General features: G+C 36.5%; 4 protein-coding genes across 4 annotated transcripts; all 4 read right to left on the bottom strand.

Moving 5' to 3' along the window:
- Positions 1-1,067: 1,067 nt before the first annotated feature.
- Positions 1,068-1,666, bottom strand: LOC141844336 (histone H4). Its single transcript, XM_074732372.1, has one exon. It carries the CDS (start codon positions 1,504-1,506, stop codon positions 1,195-1,197), a length of 312 nt encoding a protein of 103 aa, XP_074588473.1. The 5' UTR covers positions 1,507-1,666; the 3' UTR covers positions 1,068-1,194.
- Positions 1,667-2,047: 381 nt separating this feature from the next.
- LOC141843753 (exocyst complex component EXO70H1-like) lies at positions 2,048-3,838 on the bottom strand. Its single transcript, XM_074731787.1, has one exon. It carries the CDS (start codon positions 3,836-3,838, stop codon positions 2,048-2,050), a length of 1,791 nt encoding a protein of 596 aa, XP_074587888.1.
- Positions 3,839-12,131: 8,293 nt separating this feature from the next.
- Positions 12,132-15,595, bottom strand: LOC141844031 (uncharacterized). The gene is made up of 10 exons (XM_074732019.1): positions 15,223-15,595; positions 14,952-15,047; positions 13,974-14,058; positions 13,694-13,815; positions 13,553-13,577; positions 13,376-13,459; positions 13,250-13,279; positions 13,066-13,171; positions 12,907-12,971; positions 12,132-12,405 (listed from the first exon to the last, which is right to left on the bottom strand). The coding sequence occupies exons 1-9, from the start codon at positions 15,310-15,312 to the stop codon at positions 12,908-12,910; spliced, it is 702 nt and encodes a 233-aa protein (XP_074588120.1). The 5' UTR covers positions 15,313-15,595; the 3' UTR covers positions 12,132-12,405; position 12,907.
- Positions 15,596-17,690: 2,095 nt separating this feature from the next.
- LOC141843978 (short-chain dehydrogenase TIC 32 B, chloroplastic-like) lies at positions 17,691-19,025 on the bottom strand. Its single transcript, XM_074731981.1, has 6 exons — positions 18,908-19,025; positions 18,521-18,752; positions 18,378-18,457; positions 18,131-18,284; positions 17,948-18,026; positions 17,691-17,804 (listed from the first exon to the last, which is right to left on the bottom strand). The coding sequence occupies exons 1-6, from the start codon at positions 19,023-19,025 to the stop codon at positions 17,691-17,693; spliced, it is 777 nt and encodes a 258-aa protein (XP_074588082.1).
- Positions 19,026-19,966: the final 941 nt, after the last annotated feature.

The raw sequence follows: 19,966 nt of genomic DNA, 5'->3' as shown, positions 1-19,966 counted from the left end.
CTGCAACTCTGATGGTGAAGCTGAATTTCCTATTAAAACTACCTCTGTGAATTCCACTGTAACTTGATGTATCATTTTTTTTTTTCACTTCCAGAACCTGACCTGAATAAGGCATGCGGCCAAATTCAGTCGACTGCGTGTACAGTCGATAGAGAATAACCAGTGGTGACCAGCAATCACATGGAAATTCACTTGTATATTGGCAGTAATTGGAGAAGCCATTCAGAGATTTTACACCCTTTGGCAAAGTTCTCAGAGGTTTCTAGGCAGCTTATCACAGGGAGACAAAAAGGAGGCTTGAGCCCTTAGTCACCACTCTGAGCCAAAGTGAAGTTAAGCAACTCAAGTCGACTCATAACCAACCTATGGCAATGCAATTTTTTCACCTCAAATGACAGCTAACAAACTCAAACAAAGATCTAATCAACTTGTTGAGGCACTAGCTACACTACATACATTTCAAGCAAGCTCAACCGATCCCCAATCCATCTCAATTAAACTGTGTCTACCTCAAGAGAAACAAATCAAATTTCAACTGACCCCTCAACCAGAGTGCATCCACCTCAACATTATTTGTACTCGTCTCACCACAATCCACAAATGACCATAACACAGTCCCACCACATCTCTTCTTGAAGACTGCTCTTACAGCTTGTGCCTTTAAACCTGAATGTCAATCATGCAGAAAAATAAACAAATGAAATTCCACTTGTTTCAGTAGATAAAGATTCACATTGCACATGATCAAAGAGTAGTTGCATCCAATGTTAAACCCAAATAGGTAATGAATGATTCAACAGAGAATGCACAATCAAATTCAGAACTTTGACAGTCACAAGCTATCATTTGAGCTAACAACCAAAGGATTTTACATTTTTAAGGAAATCACAATGTCTGCAGAGGCATTCATAACATCATCTCTTTTCTGCAGAAGGCAGAAGAAATTAGAATTGTCTACAATATGATAAAGATAAGCTCAAGAAGTTGATTACGCAAGAAACAAGCAACTCAATGAACAAATTGATTAAGCAATGATGCCAAATTATCAATAAGAACTTCAAGCTGATAAAAACACATACGATTAACACTATAAAACCACAAAAAACTGCTACAAGTTTCTCATGTAAACCCGTTTCACCCGTTTCTCTCTAAACAACCATTGCGAGCACAATGCACCAGAGAAAGCAAGTAACCCTAACCACCGAATCCGTAAAGAGTGCGCCCCTGCCTCTTGAGCGCGTAGACGACGTCCATGGCAGTGACGGTCTTGCGGCGGGCGTGCTCTGTGTAAGTAACGGCGTCACGGATGACGTTCTCGAGGAAGATCTTGAGGACGCCGCGGGTCTCCTCGTATATGAGTCCGCTGATGCGCTTCACCCCGCCTCGCCTCGCCAGGCGCCGGATCGCCGGCTTGGTGATGCCCTGGATGTTGTCACGCAGCACCTTGCGATGCCGCTTGGCGCCGCCCTTCCCCAGCCCCTTCCCTCCCTTCCCTCGCCCCGACATCGCGCAAAGCAAAACTAGAACTCGATCTCTGCGTCGAGGAGGGCAAGATCGACGAGATCAAAGAGGCAACAGAGGATTCAGAGCGGGGAATCGATCGATCTGCGATCTTACCTGAGACGAGAAGCGATCGACTTCGGATTGGGAACGGCGCGAGAGAAGAACTCGGGGAAACAGGGCGGAGCTCGGTGATTATTTATAGTGAGGTGAGGATGGAATTCTTAGCGGGACAGAGATGAGATATTGGCCGTTGATTTATATAAAATCGACGGCCATAAGTGTGCATCTGATGATTCCCTCGGATTAATGACGTGGCAGATGATTCAGCGGTTGATCAGCCCTGCTTTTTAGTGCTATACCGTTATTTTTAATCTATAATTTAGAAAAAAAAATATATTGACTTTTTAAAAATATATATATATTTATGTAATGCCTAAAATATATATATAAACTTGAAATATATTTTTAATATGCAAGTGTCCGTATACAAAATTATGCTTGAACAAAAAAATGTAAAGAAATAAATCGAACCATTACGACAAAACTACACGGTTTGGTTCGATTCATTGAGGCAACTCGAACCGGTTCCTGAGCCGTCGGAACCGGACCACCGAGAGAAGAGTCCGCCGAGACGATCCCACACTTCGTCCGGAGACGGGAAGCCCGCCCCGCCGGCCGCAGCGCTCAGCCACCGGGAGTGGAACCCTCGGTACGCCGGGACCACCATCTCCCTTACCCTCGCCCTGGTCTCCTCCCTCATTGCGGCGTCCACCACCGCCCACTCCGCCTGCGCCGCCAAGGCCTCCTCCAGCGCCGCTCCGAAACCCCGCATCTGCTCCCTGGCCTCCGCCGCCGAGGAGACCTCTGTCGCTGGCACCATCGCAGCGATGGGACCCCATGCTACGCGCTCGTGCCGGGCCAGATGATGCCTCGCCTTGGCCGCGTGCCGTGCCGACCAGTCCTCCCCCAGGATCCCCCGCAGAGCGCAAGAGCCGACCTTGTTCACGACATACTGGAGGTTGTTCGCCATGAAAAGGTGCGAAAGGGCGGCGTCGCGGTACGCGTCGGCTTTTCCATCGAGCTTCAAAAGCAGCGTCTCGATCAGCCGCGCGACCAGATCCGGCGGTGAAGTGGCCGAAACAGAATGCGGCGATGGCGGTGGCCACGCGTCGAAGATCTCCGTCACCGAGGGATGGTAGTCGGCGAGCAGCGCGAGGTAGTTCATGGCGTAGCGGATCATCGGGTGGACGCGGCCGCCGGGGACCGGCGACCGCGAGGGTTCCTTCATGATCGCCGACTCGAAGTCCGCCAGTGCGACCCGCGCGGCCTCCGTGAGCTTGGCGAGGGAGGCGGCCACCTGCGTCCGCACGGAGGCGGTGGACTCGAAGGAGAAGACGAGCTCGACCTCCGGCCACAGCTCCGCCAACGCGTCGTGCATGTCCAACAACCGGAAGAGCTTATCGTGGGAGCGCTTAATCGAACGGGCCACCAACTCCGGGAAGGCAAAGAACTGGACGGCGTCTCCAGTGATGGTGGAGAAGACGGCCTCCCGGACGACGTCGGAGTCGGCGAAGACTTGGTCAACGAGGACGCGTTCGCCGTGGAACAGAGTGCGGACGGCGACCCGCGCGGCGGCGAGCCAAGATCGGATTTTGACCTCGAGCGCGGGCCAATCCATCTTGTAGCTTTGCAATCGCAGCTCGAATCCGAGACGAGAGAGTCCGTCGTCGACGATGGACTTGCGGAAGGTGCGGTAGATCCTGACGCACTCCTTGCCATAGCCGGCGAAGACCATCGCGTTAGCGATGGCCCGGAGGTCGTCGATGGTGGCGGAATCTCCGACGGCGGTCGCGGCGGCCTCGTCATCGTCCCAAGGGTCGAGGTCGGAGACGCTGGAGCGGGCGGAGCGGACGGAGACGGACTCCGGGTCGAGGAGGTCGCGGTTGGCGGCGAGGATTTGGTAAAACTCCTTCTCGAGGCGGCGCATGGCGGCCTGCATCAGGGTCTGCGCGCGGGCGAGTGAGGGGTGAGACAGGAGAGAGGAATCGCCGGCGGAGGCGACGTCGAGCATGCGGCGCTGCAGGGCGGAGACGTGCGCCACGAAGCGACCGGCCTCGACGCGGTCCTCGTAGAACAAAGACGTGATCTTGGCGTAAGCAGAGGAGTTCGGGTCCCATTTCACCACCACCGCTTCCGCGGCCGCCACCTCCGCCTCCAATCTCGACACCGCCTCCGGCGACGTCGACGTCGAAGAAGAAGAAGCAGCGCCGGCTTCTGCGTCGCCCGAGTGGCGTCGCCGGCCATCAAAGAACCGTCGAAGTCCTTTCCTTGTCATCGTCTGAGATTGAAATCGTCAACTTATTTGATACGTGATGTTCGATCGACCGCGTGGCGTTTTTATAGAGATCGACGAAGGACAGTACGGACTTTTGCGCCATCGCAGAGGAGAAGATGATGCGTTGAATGATGATGATCTGGATCCTAATGTATAAAAGTCAACGATGACGTCACATATATACCCAGAAGTCAGCCGCTATCTCAACCTGCGGACGCAATTTTACAAAAAGGTCCTCCTAAAAACTAAAAATTTCTATATATATATTTCGTTTTCATTTTATTCAATTTTAATATAAATAGATTTTCAAAGAAAGGCCGTAAATTTCAAATGATAACTTATAATCAAATTGATATTTGGTGAAAAGTTTGACTTGATTTGTCTGCTAATTAACTAATTATTTGAAAATTTTACCAATTTTCACAATTAGAAATGTTTACATGACCTCACATTATATAAATAATAATATATATTCCTTAAAAATGGTCAATTTTATATTATTTAGTAGGAAAATTTATATTTTGCCTTTGAATATTTACATTTTTTAAAAAGCTCCCTCAAAGTTTAGCTCAAAACTATAATTGAAGATCAATTTATATGTATTTATAAACTCAATGTAATTAAACAATAATTCTAGAATTTAAGTAATTATTTTTACTAAAACATAAAAAATAATTAAATTATTATTTTATCCTTTTTATTTAAGGTAAAACTCTTCCAAAACTATTTTATGTCCATTTAATTTCATAAACTATTTTAAAGTTTATTTCTTGGCATTGAAGAAATTTAAGAGAAAAGATAAACATGAACTAATAAAAAAAGGATAAATTTGTCAAAACATTTCAAATAAATAATAAGAACAAGAGATTTGGTGAACATCTAGAAGTCAAACTACTCCTTCAAGGGAACCAGTCTTGTTGAATGTTTATATATTTATTATTATTATTATTAACAATAAATAAATAAAGTGAGAATATTATGAAAAAATTGATGGGCTACTTGAGCATGAAGAAATATAGTACATATAAAAGTGAAATAACGTGTTGATCATGATTTTTAATTCCAAAACTTATCACACTCAACAACTTTATCAAATATACATTAAAAAAACGAGAATAAAAGTCAAAAGATGGAATTGATCAGCTTTCTATTGATTGTGAAACATGGAGTTCATATTGATGCTTCTAAAGAAGAGTTGGATTATGATTCGTATTAAAGAAAAACGAGTTTAACTTGTTCAAGTAGGTTTTTCTTTTTTTGTACCTATTGATGTTATCGATTTTTAACTTAATAGGGTAGTATAAGATTAGTAATACGTGAGGGCCCCTAGGGCATGGTATGGTGATAGGAAGTAAGCCCCTAATCAGGGTTCAAAACTCATACAGCGTATGTATGTTGTGTTTAAACAACTAGTGATGTTAGGCTGTTACGTCAAGAGTCACTTCATTTTTTAAATTTATTTGGTGGGCGGAATCTCAGATTGGACGTTTACTCCAAGATTAGTTGATGTAAATTGGATGCCTAGATATCTGATATATAAAAAAGCGAGTAAATATAGATGTGAGGTTATCGATAATTATCTAGTTGAGTGATAAACAAGTTATTTTTAAAAAAATTAAAGTTCAAATTCATATAATAATATTATTAGAAGAAATTTAATTTGGTTACAAGTTTTTTCCTCGAATAAAAAGATAATCTCACATTTAATATAATCCTAGTGTTTAAGATAGGAAAAATGGCATTCTATTTTTCAATTAAAGTCAGATAGATAACTCATTTTAAATTAAAATTAAATGAAAGTCTCATCTAATGAATTATCCGAATTATTCTTATTTTTATTTTTTTATCACATCTATCTACTAGTTTTTACACGTTATAGAAACTAGCAATTAGCTACTACACATTGTAGAAGTTACATACTAACTTCTATACGCTCGATTATGATTCCATCATTTATTTTGCTCGTTGAAATATTATTTTAACTAAATTATCACACAGAGAAGTAAAATCGAAATGATATAAAATCAACGTTGTAGAAACTAGCAACTATAGCTTTTACACGTTGTAGAAGCTAGTAACTAGCTTCTACTCGATCATTATCAAATAATATTCATTTAAATATAGTGAATGTTATGGAATCTCCATCATTTATTTTGCTTGTTAAAATAATAAACCAAGTATTTATAAAATATTATAAATTAATTGCTAGCTTTTTATACAGTCAAATCAAATGGATCCCTATTTTGTAAAAAATCATTAAATGGGACTCACCGTATATTATTGACGGGAGAATATATTTACTTTCAGCATTGTTGTAGCAGCTACGACGTGTAACAATTCTCCATAGCTGCTATAAATTGATAAAATATAACGTTTCATTTTAATAAAAATTACTATATATAAAATACTATTATAACAAAATATTCTTTTTTAATTTAGTTAAAATTATTTAAACTCCATCAAAATTATTTTAACTTGATTAAAATTATTTTAAATTTTTTATAGTAATTACTTAGTAGCTACAATAACTAATGTAACAGTTAATGCAACTCTGTAGTAGCTATCTAAGTAACTATTATACGGTTATAATAACTATTTAGTTATTGCTACAATATTAGCGAATTATTATTGGTTTGTTTGTTAGCGAGAATTATTATTCTGAAAAAGTCAAATGAATGCATGAATTATGACTATACAAGTAACAAATATAAAGAGCGCTTCTTATTGTTGAAATTTATTTTGACATGTTTTTCTTTATCTTGGGAGAATTTTAATTTTCTTCAGACCTATCAAAAAAATAAAAAATTATAATGGAATTTTTTGAAAACAAAATATGTGGACTTAATAAATTTGCATGTCAAAGTTCTCGTTGACTTTTTGATGAATTCAATGCACGCATGCGGGCACAGGTCTAAGTTTTCAAGCGCATGTGTGAACAATTTATGCGTAAGCAAATGTAGACGCACGCATAATCGATCTTTCATGAGACACTTTTGCATTTGAATTCTTTTAGTTGATGGTGATTTTGACGTATAATTCAAAATAAACCTGGACTAAAATTTATTTTTAAAATAAATAATAAATAGTAGTATGTATATATAAATATTAAAGTCTCAAAAGAAATAGGAACCTTAGGCATAGGTCATGGCCTATGTCTTAAGTCGACTCTAGAAGCGATAAATTAGCTTGTTATTCGATATCTTTATTCAACACAATTATTTAATACATGAATCATGCTATTCGATGGTTGTTACTTGAATGTGACACTTATGTCTTGTCTACGCCCTAATTAGAGAAAGAACGAGTTGCACGAAAGTTAATTAATACACTTTTCTTTATTTACTTACACAAAATTTAAAAAGCACCTAAAGTCAGGCAGAACTACTTTTCTTTCCTTTGCTCATTTGGCTACTCAGTTGCTCCACATACATAGCCCCACGACCATCTATGAGGAGGTAAATCAAAAAACTACAGTTGGTCACGATGGAGAAGGATATTACCTTCACCAAGATTTGAACTTTTGTCCTCTTTTACAAGTCTGTTTTATCATAACCAACTCAGCTATATTCTGGGGGCATTTGAGACGAACTCTCACATAAGCTATTAAGGCACATGCATAGATCCCAATTTTATTAAATTTCATTATTTTTAATATTTATTTTATTTAATTTTTTAAAGATAACATTCAGTTTGGGATCATAATTTTTAATATTTTAAATTTATTTTTATTCAATTTTTTAAAAAATATCCGATTTTAAGCAAATGTGGACGCACGCATAATCGATCTTTCATGAGACACTTTTGCATTTGAATTCTTTTAGTTGATGGTGATTTTGACGTATAATTCAAAATAAACCTGGACTAAAATTTATTTTAACGTATAATTTAAAATATTAATAGACAAACTCATACTATATTTTTAAAATAAATAATAAATAGTATCAGTATATAAATTTTAAAGTCTCAAATGAAATAGGAACCTTTAGGCATATAGGTCATGCCGTCATGGCCTATGTCTTGAGCCGACTCTGGAGGCGATAAACTACTTTGTTATTGATGATATTTTAATTCAACTACTCAATTATTTAGTACATGAATCATGCTATTCAATGGTTGTTACTTGAATGTGACACTTATGTCTTGTTTACGCCCTAATTAGAGAAAGAACGAGTTGCACGAAAGTTAATTAATACACTTTTCTTTATTTATACAACGAACTCTCGCATAAGCTATTAATAGGGACGGATACAGAAATTAGAAATTGACTATGCTGACTTTAGGTATGGAAAGGGTGAATTAAACATCAAAATACAACAAACAAATAAAAAATCCATTAATTTTTCTTTGATACCAAATGGTAGACTATAAATATCTATGTAATTTTTTAAAAGTTAGATTAGAGCCCAAAATAGCCCAACCTTATGTAATTTTTCAAAAATTAGATTAAAGCCCAAAATAACTTTATTATGTAATCTTCATCACCAAGAGAATGAATGAAATGAGAGAGGCTTGAACTCTTGACTTCAAGATAACTCATCAAGCTATAAGACATACACGCTAGCCAACTACACCACTACCCCATTTGAACATATTCAAAATAAGTTATTGATAAATTATTATAAGACTCACAAGGCAGCCCCCACTTAAATCCGTCTAATAGCACACATGCCTAGGTCCCAATTTTATTAAATTTCATTATTTTTAATATTTATTTTATTTAATTTTTTAAAGATAACATTCAGTTTGGGATCATAATTTTTAATATTTTAAATTTATTTTTATTCAATTTTTTAAAAAATATTCGATTTTAATATTAAATTATTTTTATTTCATTTATCTTAGATTTTTATAATTATTATTTTTAATTATATGCTGTTGATTAAACTCTTTCCTTTTCAATATCTCTCAAAAACCTTAGCCGTTGATGATATCGTAATTTTTCTGTCTTATCAATGTTCGACATATTTTTCTTTTTCATCAGCAATTTCATATTATCGTACTTTTCTTCTCACTCATCGATGATACTCTCAAATAACGCTCTTCTTTTCTGATCTCATCGATAAATTTTCTTCCTGGCTCTTTCCTCTTCTTCCTCGATAAGAACATGAATTATGAGGTTTTTTTTATATATCATACAACGTAAAATAGAATGCTAGTCTTTTTAAATATCAAATTATTATTATTATTTTTCAATTTTCATGAAGTCTTGAGACTTGAGTTCTTTTATAAATTTTCTTCTTTTGCAAAAGGTGGAATCAACCACTTTAGCGGCCCCACACGGTCGGCCCCACGACCATCTTTTATAAAATTTCAATCTTACCCAAGCAGTGTTAAGGTTGTAAATTATGTACTTGTACCACATGGTCAATCTTATGATCTCATTTAATCTTATAACAAGTATAGACAATAGACTTTCCATATATCTTGATGTTAGTTCATATTAATCATGAACAACTATAATTTTCTGATTTACTTTCTCATAAATAGTCGTGAAACTGATCTATGTAAGACCGTTGAAATGACAGATTCCACCTTTGCTGAAATGATACTTCTTTGGCTGATTAGTACTTATTTTTATAATTTTGTTATAAATTATCTATATGTAAAAGAGAACATTCATAAATCATAATTCTTTCCTAGAGTGTGTTTTATAAGAATTTCAAATATTTGAAGGTATTATCATATATTTATAATAATTTTTCAGTGTAATAATTTTTAGTTATTTTATTTTAATAAATCCAAGATGATTAGTCATTCATATGCTTAACTTAGCTAGTTTAATGTCTATTTCAATTTTGATAATAAAGGTCCATAGTTGGGTGCTATCTCTATTAGCCATAATATCTAACTTACAAAATTGATCTCTTTATTGTAAAGAGATAACTTAGAATTTTGCTGTTTGATTTTCCTTTGCTTAATTTACTCTTTGTTTAATGTTGATTACACATATTTGATACAGAAATTTTTTAAAATTAAAATTAATAAAATCATGCTCATAAGAATGTCTAAAAAAGATTAAATAATTTAATAATTTTATAAATTAAAAAATTAATTATCAAAATTTGAATATAAAAATTTAATTAATAATTTTTCATTTCAAAAAAGTCATAAAACTAAATTTTATATAAAAATCTATTTTTAAAATTAATATTTTATTTAAAAAAAACTTAAGTCCACCATTATCGATCTCAACTCCTAATGAAAAAGAATGAGAATTTTTTTTATTTTTTTTTAAAAAATATTAAAGACTTAATTTTTTTTAATCTAGGATTTTAAAGAACAACAACCCCAAAGCAAGCTCGTAGTGAGCATGCGATCGCAATTTGGCCACAAGCTCTCAACTAAATCATCATGAATTCCTTTTCTTTCTCTAGTCTCTTCTTTTCCTCTCTTTCTTTTCTTGTTTCACAATTGATCTTTCTTCCTCGTCGATCCTTTTGCCTCTTCCATACACCTTCTAGGGTGAAGAGAACATCATAGTCACTTATCTTAGGAGAACGAATCCTTTATAATACAAGTAATAATGATTCATAAATTATCGATTAGTTATCGATATCTTGACACTTGGTGCTCGAAAAAATTGACAAGGATATTAGGGGAAGAAAATGAGTCAATTTCATATGACTCAATATGTCTCACAAGTCGCACTATAAGTCCTGAAAAGATACTTTTACTAACTAATTTTAAAGAACTAATTGAGTACTATACTTAGTGTTAATATAATAATCAATCTGTTTAATTTTAAAGAACATGACAATGATTTAAAATATAGCATAATCAAATAATATAATAAAAATATTTTAAATAATCACTTAAATACATCTTGCAGATTTGGTAGTACATATATTCACAATCAAAATGTTCAATTATATATTTTTCAATGGATAATATAATCAATCTGTTTAATTCCTGTAACCTGTGTCATAGTCCAAATTTTCAATCATAGAGGGTGAATTCAAATAGAATTTTTTAAAAATCCTAAATTTTATATTTTATTTCACAATTACGTATAATAATTTTTAAAAATTATATTTCACAATTATAATATATCAATCCTTTCAAAATTAAATTATCCAACATTAAAAATTTAAAAATACTTTTAAAAAATATAAGCTATATTTTCAAAGAATTTTAAACATTAGTGTACATCAATTTTCACAATCTAAAATTTAAACTTTAAATTTAAAGAGTTAAAAATAAATTTAAATTCAAAAATTTCGACTTTAGTTCTTCATTCTAAATTGAAATAACAATCCATGGATTATGTTCTTCAACACACAATACAACTCAATTATTATCAATCAAAATTTAAAATTTTCAATTTAAATATCCAAAAATCATAACGACGTGTCTATGTTGTAATTTTTTTAAACTTATTTTTTTTACAACATGTAATTTAAAAATCACTCAAAATTTTTTTTTGAACGCTCTATATACTTAAATAATTAAGTCACCTAGAATTTAAAAAAAAAATAAAATTCTTTTAGTCCATAACCAACCTATAATATTTTTTTTGGTCCCCCTTGGAGGAGATTAATGCCTAGGGACCACTAGTGAGTCTATTTACTTGAGTAGGGACTCGAAGCAGCACGACTTCTTCTCCAAGACCTACTTAGTGGATAGATAGCTCGTAATCTATCATCGAGCTTGAATTTCACATTGAATATTTTCGAACACTCGCAGAGTTCGAACCACGAGTGACGCTGAAGTGTCTGGTCAGGAGTCACTTGTACTTTCTGGATTTACCTAATGGTCGATTTGTGAGATCGGACTATCCACTTCTAAGATTAATCGGATTAAAAAAAGTTAAATATCTGGATTAACAAAAAAAAAATACAAGTTTACTTGACGGTTGGACGGCTAAATGTTTCATAAAAACAATTGAACAATGAATGGGCAACTAGAGGTCTGTGGCTAGGAACCTTCCATTAGAAGGATTCTACAAATTGAATACAGATGTCATCGTCATTATCTTGTTTAGATATGACTGGCCAAGGAGACTCTTAGGCCGGAGGGCTCCGTAAATCTTTCAATAAATTAGAGAACGAATTCAAGACCGCGTACACTCGCTTTCACGACTTCCATTACCCTACTTTAACCGAAAAGTAGCCAAGGTTTCTTCACACACACCTATCGAATTTATAATCATAAGTGACGGAGAGGTTCATCTCTTCGCGAAAAAACTTGTTGAACCAAATCAAAGCATACAACTATCTCAGTTAACTAAACTAATTATGTACCAATGGATTCTCCATCGAGATCGCGAATCGGTAACTAAATAAAAGAAAATAAGTAGAATTCAGAACTAGCAAAGAATTTACTGAGTGAAATAGCTGATGAATGTTGGAACAAATAATAATCATCAATGTAAAGTTGATGAACCATCAATAGGACCGAAAGAATTCGCAAGAGATTGAGTTTTGACAATACAAACATATATCAGGGAATGTTGGTCCCAACTCCATGAACTGAGAAGCTTCCGAGAATCTAAATCCATTGTTAATTCGAAGACAATCTGTTGATCAAATCGGGCGAATCGGAATCTATTCACACCGACGAAACAAAACCTGCACAATTGAAAGAAAAGGGTATGATCTGCATACAGATAGACTTCAGACATGGAAATGAAAGTGAAGAAATTTTCTTCTCAGTTACTGTTATATTCAGGTTCACTGGTATCAGAAGGATCCAGGTAAAGATGAATTCAAGAAGAATATGAAACATTTGATTCGATGCGATATCTTTTCACTTCAAGGTCATTTATCTCCTTAGAAACCGGTGAAAGTGACTTCACATGAAGTATGATGTATGATACAAGATCAAGAAGTATTTCACTTGTTAATAGAATTATTTCCCAAGGGAATGGGTTCAGATAATAAAGATTAGTGGATCGAATTGTCGATACTGTTCTTGCAAATTGTAAAATTCACTGAGAGATCTGAACATCGAGAAGAATCACAAATTATTCATGTTTCATTATATTTTATGAGTTTGAACTTCCATGTTTAGAAACTGAGAAAAGACAATGGTGGATTCGAGAAAACAATGTATTCGGTTAGTAAAAGTACCTCAAGATAGGATAACCAGACCGAGGTAAATGGATCCACAAAGAAATGTAAATGATATCAAACCCCTGAAACAAAATCAAGAATGTATCAATAGAACAATATGTGAATTTTAAGCATAATGAAGTATGTTGATGTATGTTTGTTAACGGTGAGTCTCACCAAATAACACCCCACCCGACGCCATTACAAGGGCAAGGACAAATCTCAGCAAATTTCTCAGCATCACTTGAGTTAACTCTTCGAGATATTAAGTCATCATAGATATCTATAAAAGAAAATGTGTGAGATAATTCGCAATATCTATCGGTATTTTGCTTTCTGACAAAAGAATAATGTGACTTACCATAAACAGAAAATAAGCTATTCATGACACCTGCAATTCTCAAAAATCATTAACAATCAATACTAGATGGCTTCTACTGATACTTATTCTCAAGAGGTGGTGCAAATGAGGTATACATATCCATACCTATAAACAGAATGACATAGCGAAGTATATGGACCTTCGTAGCCTCTTGTAGAAACCAAACAAAGGCGACAAAAATGATGAAACCTAGATAAGTAAAGAGATTTCAGCAAAAAAATAAAATCTAGATTTTACTTCTCAACTTGTATAAATAACTAGTTAGGGACTATTGGTGCAAACCTATACAGAGTCCACGAAGCAACCACTGCATGAGGCATAAACACAGATAAGTAAGCAAACATTAAGCTTGTTAATAAGTATAGATAACACAAATGCTAATAAAATTTGAAACGAAGTAATAAGATGATCTAATGTGCATACATTTTTGGCATAGAAAAGTACAACAACCAAAGCGAGTAGAAAGCAACCGGCAGCTATTCTTGTGGTAAGAAGATTAGTGGATGCAAGAATGAAGACCATTCCCCAAAATGATGAGCCAAGATCTGCGAGCGAAAGGATAAGATTCAAGAGAAGGCCCTAAAAATAAACTAGACTATCGGTTACCAAAGCATGTAAGGAGAGATTAATTGGCTTACATGACTGAGTTGAAACTAAACAATTTAAACAAACAAACAAACAAAAAAAAAAGAAGACTAATTACATCCAGCAGGTAGAATGATCCAATAGATGCCACCGCGAGTTTGAGTGACCCCGCCCTCGTCTGCATGTACCTGTATGCCCTCAACCTGCAAACAATACAATAATGTAATTCAAGTATTCAATAACATAGTTAAGAATTCTTATCTTCCATTAGAATACTGAAGATAAAACTTATGAATATACTAGACACCGTATTAGCTTTAGATATCCTTCTGAGAATAAACCTTTTAGAGGGTGGCATTACTAGTAATCTGCTACAGAAGTTTCCTTAGTTGGTTTTTCCCTTGAACTACTTGGAAAATGAACCTTAATGATAGAGCTAATTTCTGCTGCATCTAGCAGAAATTCTATTCCTTCCAACATCAAATGGCACTTAATTTCCGACATATGATTGTTTTTTGAATTCCTCCAGGTTACTCTGTGTCTGTTTGTTTCGCGTAAAATATTTTCTAAAAAAGCATTTCCCTCATCTCATCTTCAAGTGTTTGATAAAGTTGAGTAGACATTTTCGAGCAAAACGACTTTTGCTTGAAACATGCAGAAGTTATTATCCCTATGATCTCATCTTTCTCATGCGAGCCTTCTCCGCCCCATCCTGTAGCCGTTTGACAACTCTAGCAAGCCCGGTAAGCCGTCTTCGTCCCCTCCAACAGGCATCCATGAACCCTGTGACCACCCTCCAGCCACCTCCATTCCTATGGCAGAGCTCTGTCATTCCCCAACGATGCCCCCTCTGGCCCTATCCACCCTTCCATGAGGCCCCTCCATTGCCTCCGTGAGCTCCCACCATCAGTTCTCAGTTCTTCATAAAAGCTCCAAACAATGGAAAGATAATCTATTTCTCTATAAATTTCTTCTCAGAAAAATATTTTACACGAATTATTTTTCAGCAAACCGAAGGCCCTTGCTTAATGAATCAATTATTTCATGTGAATCGTATGAAACTATAATTTTGCATTTCAGTATCAAAATTACTCACATCCCCGCAGGTCAGCTTGCAGGCAAGGGCATGGCTGGTCTCGTGCAGAAACACCGTGATGAGCTTGAAAGGCCTCAGCAGAAAAGTCCTCCACAACTACAAGGGATTAAAACCAGAGGCACAAATAGATCAATAAAGCACAAGACCAGCACGAACCCTAGAAAAAGAACAAACTTTAAGTCGCCTTTTCCGCCAAAGTTACGAACTTTAATCAATCCCTGACGAAATGACGCGAAAATGAACTGCTATTTAAATTCAAAAAAGAACTTACGAGGAGGATGACGAAGGTGAAAACACCAATGGTGACCATGAACGCGGTCTGATCGCGTTCACAACAGTTCTTGAGCTCCCAATTGGGCATCCTTCTGTTTCTTTTTGACTTCCGTAAATACAAAGGCCGAACAGGAAGCGAGGAAGAAGCAAAGGGAGAGTTCGCCGAGTTCAAGGAGGGAGATCGATGGAGAACAGTCAGGTGGTCGCCGGGTAAGATTGGGAGGGGAGTGGAAAGAAAAGGGGCAGATGATAATCAAGATGGACGCTGGCGAGAAGGAAGAGGACCCGATCCCGCGTTGGAAACTTCGATCTCGTTTCGAATGCGCGTGCGGAGCTTCGAAGGGGAGAGAGAGAGAGATAGGGATGACCGGCGTCGGTCAGCTCAGTAGACGAAGTCTTCGAGCTTTGTTATTGGCTATTTGACCAGGAACAATTGGAATAAAATTCCTCTAATCATTTTTTGAAAATAAAATTCCTCTCAACCGTTCTATAATCATGATTTAGAACCTTTTTAAAAAATAGAATCATTACCTCGACGAAAGATAAATCAGAAAATTGTAATTGACTATTACGGAGGAGGGCATTACCTCGACTTCATCGAGATTCGACCCTTGCCACTTCAGTAAGTTGACCTTGCCACTTCAGCAAGTCGACCCTTGCCACTTTAGCAAGTCTGATCCGCACTAATTAACTCAATCATATCTCGGGGGCGATTTAGCTCCTTTATTTTTTTCTCCAAAAAAATGAAATCCGCTATCCTAGCGGCCTCGACCCTTACCACTTCAGCAAGTCTGCTTCGTATTAAAAAGTAAAATTCGCCATCCTAGCGGTCTCGACCCTTGCCACTTCAGCAAGTCTGCTCCGCATTAATTAAATCAATCATGTCTCAGGGCAATTTGAGGTAAATCGAGAAATTACAGTTGATCACGACAGAGTAGGGTATTATTTGGCTGCACCAAGATTCAAACTCTTGCCCTCTTCTATAAGTCTTCTCTATCGTAACCAACTCAACTATGCCCCAAGGGTGATTTAGCTCCTTTCAAATCATGATAAAATCGACTTTGATTGAGAAGCATTTGAGGTGAGCATTGTTGCTGCATTAAATAATAAAGTTTATGCCTTTCGATTACAATGTAATGGTTATGTCTTCTAACAAATACTTATGTATCCAAAAATTGAGTTCCAATTACGGTACACTATAGAAAATTTTTCTTCCAGTGGGATGACAGACCTAAGAATGCAAACCGCTTGGACGGACCACCGCAAGTACTTTTCGATTTACTTAGTGATCGATGAAAAATTTTTGTAGAGTTGAACCAGTCACCTCTCTCTTCTCTCTTCTCTCTTCTATTAAATAAGAAAATTTGCCCTCGGGGCTAAAGGTCCTTCCAATGATTAATCGCCGTCGGGCCCTCCAACAGTTAATTAGACATCTAAGATTCGAGTGTGAACTGCAACGCACTATAGAAAATTTTTCTTCCAGTAGAATGACAGACTTAAGAATGTTGATCGCTTGGATGAACCACCACGAGTGCTTCTCGATTTATCTTAGTGACCGATGAAAAACTTTTGTGGGGTTGGATCGATAACCTCCAGGATTAATCGAATCACAAGAGTTAGATACTTAGATTATAATAAATAAATAAATAATTAAATAAGAAAATATAATTGGAATCGCAATAGAAATGGATATTTTAGAGTTCCCTCTAAACCTAAGGAAGGAAAGGAAGAGGAAAAAAATTAGGAAGAGATGAAGGGAAAAAAAATAAAGTTGTGATCTTGTTGTCGCGCAAGGCGACCTCACTAGGAATAGGATAGATCATATTAAAAGAGGCAATATCGAGTAAGTATTCAAGTGAGATAGGAGAGAGAAAACTATTATAGAGAAAAACAGTCACAACAAAACAATCATGTCGAGAGACAAAAACTTTGAAAGAGGAAATAGCAAGGTAAAGGTACGCACTTTGAGTAAAAGAGTACCCAAGAAACATACAGGCAAAAAAACAAGGGTTCAATAATGAGATGCACAATCCTTATCATTGCTCCATTAAGTTCATTTCATATCTCAGATTGGATTGAACTCTCTATCTTACTATTTGTTAATTTTGGGGCAACACTTTAGAGAATGGTTTAGGAGAAAGCATTCAGTTACCAAATTTGCAGCTATAAATTGAGTTTTGAATGAAAGGACCACAATACTGCAGTGATGGTCCTAAGTGTGTAATAAAGGCTAAGAGCACAACTTGACTTCCTACACATCTCTGTTTTACTATTGTCCAATTCACGATAGCTATAAGATTATATAATATTTTTTAGGCTACCAAGCAACACACAAACAAAATTAGGAATCTGAGTTTAGCAAGAATAACAAACCTGAGAAACACTCTTCCATAAGACGTGAGTTATAGCTCTTAGCACGGCTACAAAAGCGAAAGGAATTGGGAATCTGAGTTTGACCTTTATAAACTATAAGTTTGTAGGTTTGAGGAGCATACCAGCAAAGGTAGTTAAGTGTCTCCCCAAGTTGGTCATAGTAAGTCCAGGATCAACAGAATTTGCAGTAACATTGGCGCCCTCTTCCTGTTAAACATGAAAGTGTTTTGAAGTTGTGAATTGCTGAGAAGATATGTAATTCTAGAAGACATATATGATTTTGTTAAACTGCTGAATGCAGCACATTATTTTGATAAGCAATAAAAACAGAGGGGAGAAGGCAGGAATACCCTTAAGCGCCTAGCGAGCTCATTAGCGTGCAATATGTTTGCCAATTTGGACTGTCCATAAGCCAATTTAGCATTATATCTGTATAGGGAAATAGAAGAAAATTTGGGGTCATTCAGCCAAATCCAAGAATCAATACTTTTTGATGCAGAAGAGAATGATTTTACTCAACAATGGCAACTTACGCAGCCTCGTCGTTGATTTTTTCAAAACTTATTCCTCCTCTATATGTTGTGAGGTGATCTGCAGAAGATAAGTTCACAATACGACCTTCAATCCCTGTTTCCTCTGCTGTGCTTTTAATTTTTGGAAGCAGAAGATTCGTCAACAAAAAGTGACCTGAAATCAATAGAAGAGTCAACCATATCGCACATAGAAACCTCACCAGGTGATCTGCAAATGCAACATATTGGAAAAGCTAAAGAAACTTACCCATATGATTCGTAGCAAACTGCATCTCTATGTCGTCCACTGAAAGCTCGAATGGGCAGTGCATGACACCAGCATTATTTCTGAAAATAAATCGAACTAGTGAAATCGATTTCGATACTTAAACACGAGAATCATGTGCTTACATCAAGATATTGAGAGGTAGATCCATCGAAAGAAATCTGTCAGAAAATTCTCGCACAGAGTTCTGTGAGCTAAGTTCGAGGTGTATGATGTCAATTCTGGCAGATGGAGTGTTCAGTAGAATACTCTGCTTCACACTTTCGGCAGCCTCCGTGTTCCTAGCACCAATGATGACGTGAGCACCTCTGAGAGCCATCACTCTAGCAGTCTCCGCTCCGATCCCACTGCTTCCCCCTGTATCGCACGAACGCTCTCAAAATAGAAGTGAATTAAGACGAAGAAGAAGATTAAGTGGTGGAGCAACTCAAATCGATTGAATCTGGTGAGCGATTTCTGGTGCGGACGAGCGAAGAGCAAAAGTGAGCGAGCGAAAAGAATGGAGAGAGTACCGGTGATGATGACGGTGAGTCGGGATGCGTCTTCGCCTTCGGTGACCTGCTCGGCGGTGGAGGAACATCCGAAGCCGCTTGGCCCGGAGTCGCCGGTGGCTCTCACGATGTTGCCCATCTCGCCGGAGCAGAGAGAGCCGGAGAGTGGAGGAGAATGGAGTTTGGCCCGGAGTTTCCGGTGGCTCTCACGATGTTGCCCATCTCGCCGGAGCAGAGAGAGCCGGAGAGTGGAGGAGAATGGAGTGAGAGAGCGACGTTGTGATTTAGCACAGTGAGCTCTGGAGGTGAGAGAGCGACGGTGTGTGGGAAATTAGCACAGTCAGCTTTGTGACAATTTATAAGGGGTAAATTAAGAAATTATTGAAAGGAAGAATATTATTTAACTCTATCGAGATTCGAACTTTTATCCTCTTTTATAAATCTGTTCTGTCGTAACCAACTTAGCTATGCCTTAAGGGTTGAAAAAACTTTAACATTGTGAACAACTAAGATTAAAGTGATTAAAGATGAGTAAAAATTTGATTAAATCGAATATATCGATCGAATTGATTGAATTAAAAATTTTGATTTGGTTATTTTGAAATTTTGATTATTTTTTTCTAAAAAATCGATTATTCGGTTCGATTTCAATTTTAAAATTTCTTATTCGATTAAATCGAATAAACTAAATTAATCAAACTAGAAAAAAATAATTTATAAATTTTAAGTAAATAAATTTATAAATTTTTAATTAATTAGTAAAATTTTTATAATATTTAAAAAATTTGATTAATTTGATTAATTCAGTCGAAAGCTAAATTAATCGATAAAATATCGATTCGATTTGTTCTATTTTTATTGAAAAATTTGATTAATTCGGTTGATTCGAAAAAATCAATTTATTCAATTTTCGGTTAATTCAATTCGATTTAATTTAGTTATAATCAAATACTCAGCTCTAATAGTGGCAAAAAATTATGCAAGGAATGCAAGATAAAGTAGAAGATTTTAAAATTAAAATAACTAACTAACTATGTGACTTTAATTCTATTATACCCTAATGTTTTATTTGGACGAAAT

This window comes from Curcuma longa, chromosome 13, assembly GCF_044706935.1.
Source record: "Curcuma longa cultivar G26 ecotype Majalengka, Jawa Barat chromosome 13, ITB_CL_G26_1.1, whole genome shotgun sequence".
Classification (NCBI taxonomy): domain Eukaryota; kingdom Viridiplantae; phylum Streptophyta; class Magnoliopsida; order Zingiberales; family Zingiberaceae; genus Curcuma; species Curcuma longa.
Note: the sequence above shows the minus strand (reverse complement) of the source record. Positions and strands in the feature narration are given on the sequence as shown.